General features: G+C 46.0%; 1 protein-coding gene across 1 annotated transcript; it reads left to right on the plus strand.

Moving 5' to 3' along the window:
• The first annotated feature begins 236 nt into the window (after positions 1-236).
• Positions 237-908, plus strand: LOC117901122. The gene is made up of 2 exons (XM_034811760.1): positions 237-248; positions 303-908. The coding sequence occupies exons 1-2, from the start codon at positions 237-239 to the stop codon at positions 813-815; spliced, it is 525 nt and encodes a 174-aa protein (XP_034667651.1). The 3' UTR covers positions 816-908.
• Positions 909-12,764: the final 11,856 nt, after the last annotated feature.

Consider the following 12,764-nt stretch of genomic DNA (forward strand, 5'->3'; position numbering starts at 1 on the left):
AATTTGCACAATGGAAATTATGCGAGCGAAATGGTAATGGTAATGCAATACTTTCTATTTCGATGTTACATCAGGGCCTTTTGGCCTTCCGATCCACTTGCGAATCTTTCACTTTTGGGCGGCGTTTTGGTTGTGAGTTTCGGAGGCTATAAAAGCTAGCGGACAGATGGCAACCATTCGCATTGCTCAACAGAGTTTCAGCCATACAGCACACACAACAGGATATACAGGACACAATGTGGAGACTCGTGAGTACAGTATAGAAACCTTTTCCAGATCATTTCCATGTCTTCCTTTCTTAGATATTGATTTGCGGTCTGCAGATGATTTGTGCTTCGGAGCACAGTGACGAGGGATGGGCAGGCGGGGATGGAGGCAACTACGGTGGCAGCGGTGCCAGTGCCAGTGGCAGTGGGAGCAGCGGTGGCGGAGCAGAGGGTTACTACAATCATCATACACCCACCACATATTCGGAGATCTCTAAGCACGTGCCGGTGCATGTGATCGAGAAGATTCCGCTGCCCATACCTCATCCGGTGGCGGTTCAAGTGCCGAATGTGATCCGGCTACAGATACCAGAACCCTACGCTGTGCACGTGCCCGTCCAGCAGGAGATCCAAGTGCCAGTGTACAAGATAGTCCCAGAAATAACCGAACGGAAGATACCCTACACGGTGGAGAGGCCCTATCCCGTTGAGGTGGAGAAACCCTACCCTGTGGAGGTGATCAAGCAGATTAGGATTCCGGTGCCGAAACCCTACCCCGTACCGATAACCATCTACAAGCATGTCCTGCAGAAGGAGCATGGCTGGTAATGAAATAGGAGTTGAGTACAAGGCTTAACGCTCATGTTTAACGAGTTCTACAAAATGATGTTACTACATATTTAAATACAGAGTTTAAGCAAACAAAAAAACATGTTTTGATTTCAATAAAACTTTATACACCAATCCTTTAGATCATTATCTAACGATACTCCAACTTTTATGGTAATCGCTTGACATTTACGCACGCTACCATTAAAAGTACCCACGGGTTGTGTTCTCAGCTGGGTTCCATAGCGTTGCAAAGACCCGTTATGTGTCGTGTAGAATGTACAGTTACATGTGTACAAGGAAAGAGCTTTCCGAGAAGCTATCCTTGCCAAAAACCAAAGCTTTTTTCTTCCTTTCTCGCTTGTGCAATACATAATGGCCGTATACAAAGTGCGTTTACACAAGTACAGTAACACACACACACACGAATAGCTGACACACACACACACACATGTAGAGGGAAAACCCTCCCAAGTTCGTTAAACTTTTGCGAATAGAGAGATTGACGCGTGGGGCAGGCTTTTCCTCAAACCGATGACGTGCGCACACTCAGCCCACCCTGCCCCCCTGCACTGCCCTACTGTTACCTGGACTCCTTTTGCGTTTGCTATATTTGATATCCTTGCTGTCCTTGACGCTCCGGACAGAACAGAACAGAACGAAACGGAACGCTGCATGGGGTGCAAAAAATTTCCGCGATTGTCAAAGCAATCAGTGATTTCCATTTGTTGCGCACATACGAGTGGAGTCCCTCACCCTCACCCTCTTCAGCTCCAGCTCCCTCTACTCTGTCCATCGCTCAGTCAGTCATTCAGTCATCCAATCAGTTAGTCAATCAACCGCAGCAGCTGCTATAAATTATTTATGCACAACTTGTAGCCAACAGAATATACGCAGAGTGTATCCGAAAAGGATATGTGCGATGGCGACTGACTCCGGGACTAATACGACACATGCGACGGAGTACGAGTGTGACGATGTGTTTGCCTACGTGTTGGGAAACTTTAATTTTCCATCTGTGTGTGGATAATATGTAGTTATCCTCACCCGCTACAAGCCCTTCCATTTGTTCCCTACAAACTTCCCCGCTGGGACGTCGCAGAAGCCTCCTTTGAATGCATGCAAAATGAACGAGCAGCAAAGACTTCCTTCGAATACGAATATATTATTCTGGGTATAAAGTCAGGCCACAAGTTTTTCCTAATTAGATTTTCAGTGCCCCACCCCAGACCATGGAGGGTACTTGTTGGCCTAGAAGTTTCCCTACGACTTTGCTCGCCATTAAATTAATTATGAAAATATGAAAACTGATTTCCCACATTGGGGATATTGGATATTCGATGGGAATCGATTCAGTTTTAAACGTCGCCTAATGGCCACAAAGTGCAATTGATGTCTTATCGTCTCCGCTGTCCTTCTGCTGCTGCTGTCAGTCCGAGGACCTGCAGTCCAATCATTTGGAAAATTTCGTAATTGCACTGGCAGTGGGAAGAGCATCGGAGCTATCAGTCGATAATTGTCGTGCGTGTAAGTGGGAGGTGGGTGTCCTGCGGTTTTAAAGGTCATTAAGCCAGGACACAGCACAACAGAAAGCGATTGACAATCGTTGGGTGGGACAGGGGGCAGGGACTGGGGCGACTGGGGGTAATTAATATGGTAATAGCCTTGGGCAAGGCGTTGGCGGGGCGCTCCTCTGATAGATTTCCAGTCAACAATTATCCTTTGAGAGAGCGTCGCTCTCAATAATTACGGTTCATTATCCATCGATGGAAATCCCATTTAGTTTAGGGATTTCTCTCTATATCTAACTCTATTACTATCCCTAACCCTATTCGTATACCCCCCAAAAGGATTTACATTCAATAGACGAGTCCCAATTGAATTCATCTGTGGCCTATGCCATGCCATCGATTGGGGGCACACATGCCTCGTTTTCATTCGAGTAAAATGCAAATTAAATTGTCGGAACATTTGGTATTACTCGTACAGCAGCAGCAGGAAGAGTCGCAGCCAAAGCTGTGGCTCTGCCCTGAAAGTCTGATGCAAACAAATTTTCAATCCTAAGCTCATGCGAGGACACACAGAGGATATACAGAGGATACATACAGGAGATGTGTGCTTGTGTGTGTGCCCAGAATTTGGGATTCTCACGAAAGGGGGAAAACTTTTGCCATAGCAGAGAGAGAGAATTGCGATTCGTGGAATTAATTTAAGTTAATTGATTTTTCTGCCAGGAGCCGACGGGACGCCGCCTTTCGCCTTAGTCTGTGCACGTGCAAGACGTTCGTTCTCCCTTGGCCAGCAAATCGAAGAGGAAAAGAGGAAGTGGAGGAAGGTCTGGCTGAGAGCGGAAATTGACAACTGCCTCGAGTGTTGAGTGCTGTAAGGGAAATACATTTCCATTCACACTCTTCCTTCAGGCGCCCCATAGAGATGTCACTGATGTGTCGGGATGCTTGACAGCTACGGTCTGTGGTGGGGTCCTTGATGAACTTCCTTGGGAGGGAACTTCCTTCTCTCTCCTCTCACTTCATGTGCGGCTAAAAATAGTCCAACTCTGACAGAGTGGATGCCCCGTGTTGTGACTGTGTCCCTGTCCATGGATTCGATGACTAAAACTAGCAGCAGCAGCGGAGCAGCAGAGGAGCAGCTGAGGCGCAGCTTAGGCTAAAGTGTTATTAACGCCGGATTAATCAATTGCCCAGCGACTCGAGAGTTTTTCCACCAGCATCCCCACATTCACATTGTTTATTTTTTATTTATATTTTTAAGCATTTCAAAGACTACACTCAGCAAAACAGAGCCACACAGAGCTCCTCCTGCGGGCTCCTTCTGTCTCCTGTTGTCTAATGAAGTGTAAAGTGGTGTGAATGCATGGTAGAACCATCCTTTGATGGCGCCCAGTCCAGTCTCCCTGCCCCCAGTGGAATATATGTGAAAAATCCCTCTGGCAAAATTATTGATTGGCGTCTCTGTCTGTCCGTATGTATAGGTGTATCTGTGTGTGTGTGTGTGTGTGTGTGTAGGTGTGGATACAAGTACTTGTCCCTCGTGTGCTGCTGCTGCTGCCGCTGGGCACAATTTACCTCTTATCCCACCCTAATGTTATAATTAGTTTGCCCAACAGCCAATGCCTGATGTCCATGTCCATGTCCATGGCCATGTCCGTGTCCATGTCCATGTCCGTGTTGCATGTTTGGGTTTCCCTTTCTTCGAGAGAAAACCCTCTGCTTCCTGCGCTATAAATAGCCGCCATTGAAGAACCACCGAGGGGACCCCAACCCAGAATAAACATTAAAAATTGTATACAAAAATATGAATCAATGGGAAAACACAAAAGCCAAAGCTAAAGCATACTCCTCCCTGTCTCTATTGGTTTTTGGAATAATGACAAATCCCCAGCAGAGGGTAAAAGTGAATGGAGGAGCCACACTAAAGTCATAAAAGTCGCGTGGACCAAATTAGGAAGAGCTCTGCTCTGCTCTGCTCACTGTTTGCCATCCTCCAGCTACAGTCTCCCTACTTTTCCACATCCTCCTACGTATTTTATGTGCACAACAATTTTAAATGACTTTGAGGAGACGACCCAGGAGGACACACACAGAGAGATACACACAGTCCGGATATACAGAAGCGGCAAACGTAAGTAACAGATAAGATTAGAAGCCCAAGCCCAAGCCCAAGACCAAGCCCAAGCCAGTGACAACAGGCAGGCAACATGGCTCTCCTCCACACCCCCTTTTGAGTGTGCGCTCTCGCCTCTACACTCGAAGAAAGAGTCCGAACACAGCCATGGTATCCATCGCATACTTACGTTCTGCCAGAAATGTCTCACAGTGCAGGCCGTAAGCGAGTCAAGGTTAAGCTCCAAAATCGCTCGAAACGAGCCTCAGACTCAGGCACATGGCACAGGCACAGGCCATCAAAGGCAACAAATATTTTCACTTCTTTTTCTCACATTTTCCTTCTTTGGTTTTCCTTTTTTTCTGCTTTACCGTTTGCCGCTGCTGCTGCTTTTGTTTTGTTACGGATGTTGCTGCTGCGCGTGGCAGGGAAAACAGCTGGCTGGCTCGTAATGATTACGAGAGTTTTATGAGCGCTCGCTGCAGCCCCCCCTCTAGCCCTAAAAGGGTCTCCTACCCTACCTGGCAGCAGCCACCTCCCACCCCCCGCAGCACTCTATCATTCGCACATCGTTGGGTAAAGTTCGGAAGCGTTTATTGAAACACCTACACTCCCGCCTCCCACCTCTTCGCTTCCTCAGAGATGGAATAAAGTTAAGCGATTATGGGGCAGAGCCTACTTCTACGATTTTTTCACTCCCGCCCGGTAATGGGAAACGGTAGGCAGTGCAAAGACTGTGGATATTAAGAAAAATATATATGCTCCACATAAAAAGTAATGCAAAAATCTAAAATGAAACGTTTAAGATTCAGCTGAAAGCTGTCGCTAAATTAAGGCACTTTTTGGAGTGAAAAATTCAATTCTGTTTTTTTTTGCAGGTGGAAAAGAGTCCTTGGGATTCACATTTGGTTTATGTTTTTGTGTGGGCTTATTCCCTATATTCTCTTTTCACTTTCACTTTGATTTATGGGCAAAACTCGTGTTTATGGTGTGTCGCAGAAGGTTTACTTTCATATTCTGTCATTTTCTGTCCCCGTAATTCTGGCGCCACCTTGCTGTTGTCTATTATCAAAATTGTGTCTTATATGTATATATCCTCCCACTCCCTCCTGTCTCTCTCCTTTCGTGCAGAACTTTTGCACAGCATTTGGGTTGCGTGCAAAAATAGCCCAAAAAGAGAAAGAAAATAAAAAGGAAATCTAAATGAGAAAATGTTTGTGCAGAATGGCACATAAATCAAAGCACACTCCCACACAGATCCATATGTATGTATGTATAGACATTTATATACATATATAATGTGAATGGTTATGTATATGATGCATGTACTTGATGGCTTTGCATTTGGCAAAACTATTTAAATATTATTCCAAAATGAAGGGCACTTCCTATCGCACTTCCCAAGGTCCTTTCGCTCGGTTCGTTCGGTTCGAAGTGCGTTGTTATCGTTCGGATATTTGCATGGAACATACACAGAATATACTCATATACAGACAGATCTGTTCCTGTGTGTTTGGTGTGATGAGAAGGCATTAAAATATAACCTTGAGAATGCCAGACACGTATTCCTATACCCCTGCCACGCTCTGTACTCGGCAGCACTCAGTCAGAGGCTCATAATGACAGTCATCCCTCGCACTCTCTGTGTCTCTGTCTCGCTGGCTGGAGAGGAGCTTTAAATCTTGGTTGTTAGGGTTTTTGCGGTCTTTGCAACCCTTCAGAGCCCTGGGAAGTGCCTTCAATTTAACGTTCGAGCGGGTTTTCATTAGTTGGGATTAGCTGATCAATGTTCCGTGTCGGGGGAAGGAATACCCTGACTACAGTTGAGGCATGCCCAAACTGCCAATCCCCCCCACCCCCCCCTGTTGGTAGCTAATCAATCTTCATGTAAGAGCAGAACACTGTTGGCTGTCTTTAAACATCAACCACGTGGGGGCTGTGCTGCTGCTGTGTGTCCTTCGGACCAGTTTGCCAGAGCTACTTTTTGGTGGCACTTCACCTTCGTGCCAGCCTCTGCCACTCTCTCTTCTGCTGTGGCAACTATCAGTGTTGAGTGAAAATCGCTGATGCATGGTGGAGCGGCAGTGGCAAGGCAGGGAAAATACATTTTTCCAGCAGCAGCAGCAGCGGAGAAAGCAGCTTAAAGGTTGTGTTCGTGACCTTTGCCAGGCGTTTTTATGGTTGTGTCTCCAACGTTCAACGTTCCAGTGCCCGCCTGCGATTGCTTTGCCTTGCTGATTTGGCAGCCTCACACTTGCCACACGCCACAGAAGAGGCGTGGGGCAGGGACTCCTGCTAGTTGGTTGAAAACTCGTGGCATGCCTCGAAACGTGCCATAGCTCTCAGAGACGACACCCGCACGCTCCCGCCACGCACATTTATGCTTTCTTTTCTATATAAAGAGCGAGAGAGTGCTGCAGCATCCCCGTGCCCCAAGCAGCCACTGCTGCACATTGCGTATACGCAACGTTGTCACAAAATTGTTGCCACAGTTCCTTTGCAGCAAGCAGCACCATTTGACCTTTAGTTTATTTGCGATTTTGCTCTGGTTTTTATTTCCTGCTGCAATCTGCAAGCCAATAAATAATACACGTGCCACGCAAACTTTCCTCCTGGCCAAACTTTTCTGTGGCATTTGAAATTGGTTTTTGGGGCTTAAATTTATCGCTAATTTCAGCTCCAATTAAAGGACACACACTGCAGGGCTGCAACCATTGCAGTGTCCTGCCCGTCGAGACCAGAAATTGCATTTCCTAATTGATGTCTGAATCCATGCAGCAGAGACCCAAGTGCGATGTGATGGCTGATTGATTCCAAAGTGCAGACAGGGCCAAAGAGAGGGGCAGAGACTCTGTCCTGCTGTTGCATTCCTTTGTTCCATGAACATTTTGATGGCAGTGTCACCTCAGAGATGCCTGCCACACAAGATTGCCTCATTGCCACATTGCCTAGGCGCCTCCTGGGCCCATTAATGGTCTCTCTAGGCTTTGCCTCGTTTTATGGCTGCCACGCAGCAGGGGGTTCTGCGGCTCGTAATTGATATTAAGACAAAAACGAGCCTAATGGGAACCCAGCCCCTCCTGCAAACAAAAGCCGCAGAAAGTGGATTTATTTTTAGCCACACAGAAACTTTTTTGGGGCTCATAAGTTTTTACGATCTCGTGAAATTACAGAATATGAAAATGAATGGATATTGGAGTCGTATAGAGAGCTCTGGCATTAATAAACTAGTCCCAGTGGAACCCTTCATAGATTGTGGAAGGTTCTGCGTAAATCAATCGCAGGGATCGAGGCGATCTCCCACCAGAAAGAAAACCAAAAGGAGACCTTCATAATTCACAGAAAAATCAATTTGTGGCATCCACAGTCCAATAAATCACAGGAAAAGGTTACATAAAGTAAAGACTCTGGAAAAGCTTGCCAAAAAAATGAGAAAAAAAATCTAAAGAAAAGAAAAGAATGGAAAAACTTTGCAAATAAATGGAACAGGGGACAGGGAAGCCGTACCAATGGCTGCACTCGAGCAGAAATGATCAACTGCAGCAGGCAGCCGGCAGCGGCAGCCGGATGATTGCCCCAAGGTAAATCCAACAAGGAAGCTGAAGCCAACAGACAGTGCAACCAGCCAAAGCGGATGTATCACCGCACCATGCGAGTGCAGGAGGCACGCAGGCAGGCAGGCAGAAGGCAGTGGCAGCCAGGAGCCACGAGCTGAGCGCCTGAGCCGATTGGAGCCTCCAGGCAGACAGACAGACGGAGAGACATCCCCTGGCAGGGGCTGCCGTGACGTTGCACATGCCATCTGCGGTCTGTGCAGCCTTTAAGCCTTTTTAGTGACTGCTGGTCTGAGCCGATAAAACGCTTGACTGCTGCCACTACCCAATCCCCCGTTCCCATTCCCATTCCCATTCTCTGCCACTGCCACATGGCATACTCAAGGGTAAAAGTTTTGGGGGGCAATTTATGCGTAATGGACACACGCTAATGAAGCAAACCGAAAGCGTGCGGCGGTTGGAGTCTCCTCTGGCCGTCGCCGGCGGCGGGTTCCTAATCCTTGACACGTGTTGCCCAATACACACACACACACAAATAGAAAGAGACAGAGCTGGCAAGAGAGAGAGAGAGACAAACAGACTGCGAGGCATTTGAAATGCGTTCCCACAATTATGGAAATGATGTACATAAATAAACATAAAAGAGAGACAAACCGAACAGTGAACGCTCTTACAAACGAATTTATTTCAATTTCTGAATGTTTTTTGCTGCAATTAAGATGATTAAAATATTCTTAAATGTTACTTTTGCAAGGGTACAGCAAAAGGACATCCATAATGGCCAGCATGCTGATGGTTTAGGCTTCAACGAGAAGGGAATGCAAAGAAACGCAAAAAATGGTCAACAGCACAAGAGACAGTGAGAGAGAGAGGCAAAATAAAAACAGACCCCAGAGAGTGGCGGCATCCCTCCTCCTGCATAGGCAGAACTCATCAGGTTTTGTGGTCAAAAATAAATAAAACAAAAGGCGAAAGCAAAACGTTCCAAAGGAAATGACAAATGAAAGACAAAGGAATATTTAGCAGAGAGAGCAGAAAAAAAAGGTTCTGTTCTCTGCAGAGAGAGATGCAAATGTGGAAACGTATTAGTCGTTGGAAGGGATTTCCAAATGAATTTAAAAGCCATGTCCAGTAATCCCCCCCAGCTGCCATTGACAGTGGACAATCGACAATCAAATGCTGTCATCCCAAGCCCTGCAATCACCGAATTGGCCAGTCAAATTTTCTCAATCTCCCAGTCCCTATCTCCAACCCTGTCCCTGTCCCTGTCTGTGTCCATGGTCGCTGTCCAGGGCCAGCTGTGGCCATACATCTTGGCCGTGATTGCATTTCAATATGTTTTGCCGGACACTCCAAGGGAAAGCAAGAGAGCCGAGAGGGAGCTGTGGCAAGTGCATGGCTTGAATATTTGGCATTTGCCAAAATCCCAACCCCAAATCGAGGGGAGGGAAGTTCAAGGGCAATTATAGAAATGCAGACCAGACCCACACTTCCATCCCTCGCTTCCCACACTTTTTTGCTGGTACTTTTCCATTCAAGCTGCGCTGCGGCCGTGACGTTTCGTTTATCAACAAAAAAGGGAGCTCTAATGCGTCGCAGCCCGAAAGTAGGCAACGGATGCCAATGGGAATCGCTCTAATGCGTCGCAGCGCCAAAAGTGGGCTACGGGGAGTGGGCTGAATCCATTCAGTTGCTAAAAATAAAAGCCCAAAACGGGGGAAGGAAATGAATGACGCATATTACATTGAAAGCGCTCTATAAATGGCCAAAAACTAAGGGAAAGGATAAGGCAAAAGGGAACACAAGCCAACTCGTTTGCTGCGGAAATGCAGCTGCCAGCAAATGAAGATGGAGGCAAATACTAGTGCAAGAGTCGGTAGAGAAATGAGCTGCTAATTGCGTGCCCAAAGGGAGGTGAAGGCACCCTTTCCGAAAAACAAAATAAAATAAAAACCCTGACCAGATGCGGCACAAAGAGAAAATTCAATGGAAGAGAACGGACCACAAAGTGCTGAAAAGCAATGTAGAGCACAGATGTAGATACAAGTGGAATGAATGGCAGCGTCTGCTACGAGTACGAGTATCTGAAGGTACATTAAGAGTAGGTACTATACATATGTATGTATATGTGTATGTGTGTGTGCAGTAACTGAAATGGCTGCAGCAGCAGCACCAGCACCAGGGCTTTTAAGATACGAACCAACAAGGAAGGCTACGGATACGCGGCCAGAAAAAACTTAACGAAAACAGAAGAAAACTTTAAACGGTATTTTCATGCAACTAAACATTAAATAAATGTAGTTTTGCAATAGATTTTGTGCACTTTAATTGTAAGATGAAGTAATTCCTGCAGATAGTATGTAGCTAGACCCAAAAAATTAATATAAATCACTTCACTTACCCTCAATATCTGCATAAAAGTGATCACAAAGTGCCAAAAAAACCACGAAAATAGAATACAAATTAAAACGATATTTTCATTCAACTAAACATTAAATATTTGTTATTTTGTATAAATTTGTGCGATAAATATCACTTCTTTTACCCTCAATATCTGCAAAAAGTGCAACAACAAAAAACGACGACAACAAAAGAAAACTTAAACGATATTTCCAACCAACAAAAAATGAAATAAATATCACTTTGTATAGACTTTTGTGCACTTTATAAATGTAAGATGAAGTAATTCCTGCAGATGATGTGTGGCTACACCCAAAAAATGAATAAAAATCCCTTCATTTAACCTAAATAACTGCACAAAAAGTGCTCTAATAGGATCTGCGTATGGTGTATGACACCCTGAAAAGGTTCCTCCAACTGAGTTCCAGCTTTTTATTTTAATATAATTTCCTTTAAAATAAAACACAGAGAGAGAGAGAGAGAGAGAGAAGAGAATACTTTTAGTATTTTAAATTAATTAACATGGCCAAAAGAGGCAAAAATTGTCTGTGGCAGCGACAGGGAGAGAGAGAGAGGTGGAGAGAGAGAGTTGGTATGCCATTAAGTGCTGCTGCAGTGGCGAGAGTGGGTATAGCCAGCCGCCTGCCACTGGGGCACGAACATTTTGAGCCAACAAAGGGAAAGAAGAGGAAAAGTTTTTACTTTTGGACCTCCTGCCGAGGGCTGAAGCGGCAACAATGTTGACGACGACGTCAACAGAAAGTTTCAGCTTCGCTGAATCCTGAAATTTGTGCAGCTTCAGCTTCGCCTGGTTGCCGCTGCTGCTGCTTGTTGCATGTTGCAACGTGTCAGCGGCACAACAGGAGACACATCTACGCCAGGCCCCTGTTGACAGGTCGCTTCGTGGACGTGGACGTGTACGAGTGCGTTTGACAAACGCCCCCATTGACGTCATTAGAGTTAACCCTTGGCCAAGGCCAGCCAGCCAGCAGCCAGCCCAGCATTTGGGGCTTACAACAGGTACATGCAGAGGGGGTGGAATGAGGCGGGAGTGTGGAGAGCCTCTGCTGACAACGTCAGTTGATGTACAAAGCTGCAAAAATGCTTTTGTGGCTTAAACCGTCGCGTCCGAATGGAGCCATCGAAGCGTGCCAGGGACACGAGGCGACACATCATGTTGCCCCATGCTCCATGCTCCATGTTGCAGTGTCAATCCCATTCCGTTGCAGAGTTGTGCTCCCAGCGGGAGGCCTTTGGCTGATGGCTGGAAAAAGCAGCTTAAACGGCAAAACGATTGGAATGACGATAATAATCGCATCGCTCCTGCCCAGAGAGAGGATTCCCCCTAGGGAAGTGCAACCCCCCGGTGGCTTAACGATGGCCATTCTTCTGGTATTTTTGGAATGCATTCCATTATGTCATACGCAACAGCTGTGGCATGCAGATACATTTGTATCTCTCCATCTGTGTGACAATTAATGGGGAAATTAGCAGCCGCAAAAGGTAAATATAATTTTCCCATGCCGCTTTCCCCCAGGCCACTCGTTGTGCACTTGGCTGCAAGTCCAAAGCGAATCGAAATTCGGCCACAAAAATTAATTTCCTCAATGGGGGAGATGGCGGGCGTGCTGGCAGGGGGTGTAGGAGGAGGCAAAGACAGCGACAGAGACGGACAAGAAGTCATTTGCGTCAACCATCCGTCCTGGCAGCTGACAGCAAATTCAATTTGTAAATTTTCATCTCATTGTTGCTCTTTGCCGTAGTCGAGAGTGGTACAAGTGGGCGGTGGGGGGCCAGAGGGTGGTATGGTTGGCCACAAACGGCTGCAGCTGTTGGCAACAGTCACACAGGCACGAGAGGCAGAGAGCAGACGGAAGAGCAGCAGCAGTGGCAGCAGCAGCAGTGCCATCCCAGAGACTTCTCCTTGTTGGCGGGCAGCTTGGTTTCAATTGAATCAAATTCAATTCAAATTATTCGATAAAGTGAATTCTCCTTAAGAGATAGAGAGAGAGAAATGTCATCAAATGGTAGATGGAAAAACTTTTAGAGGGTATTCCTACATTTCATTCTGCAGACAATTCCGAATTCAGTTGATAGATGCCAAGACATTAAGCAAATTGAATTAAATTCCATTAAAATTAGTTCATAAATCTAACAGTCTATCGAGATACGAGATAGTTCTCTCTCTCTCTCTCTCTCTCTCAGTGTTTTCATTCTCTTTGCGGATTATCTAAATTAATTTTTCCACACGTTTATAGATGGCAGAAGACAATGTTTTTATTTGCGTTTTTTGTTCGCACTTTTCATTCGAACGAAGCGAAACGAACGAACGAATTGACCTTGTAACGAATATTCGCAAATTGCAGTGGCA

Source organism: Drosophila subobscura, chromosome U, assembly GCF_008121235.1.
Source record: "Drosophila subobscura isolate 14011-0131.10 chromosome U, UCBerk_Dsub_1.0, whole genome shotgun sequence".
Lineage (NCBI taxonomy): Eukaryota > Metazoa > Arthropoda > Insecta > Diptera > Drosophilidae > Drosophila > Drosophila subobscura.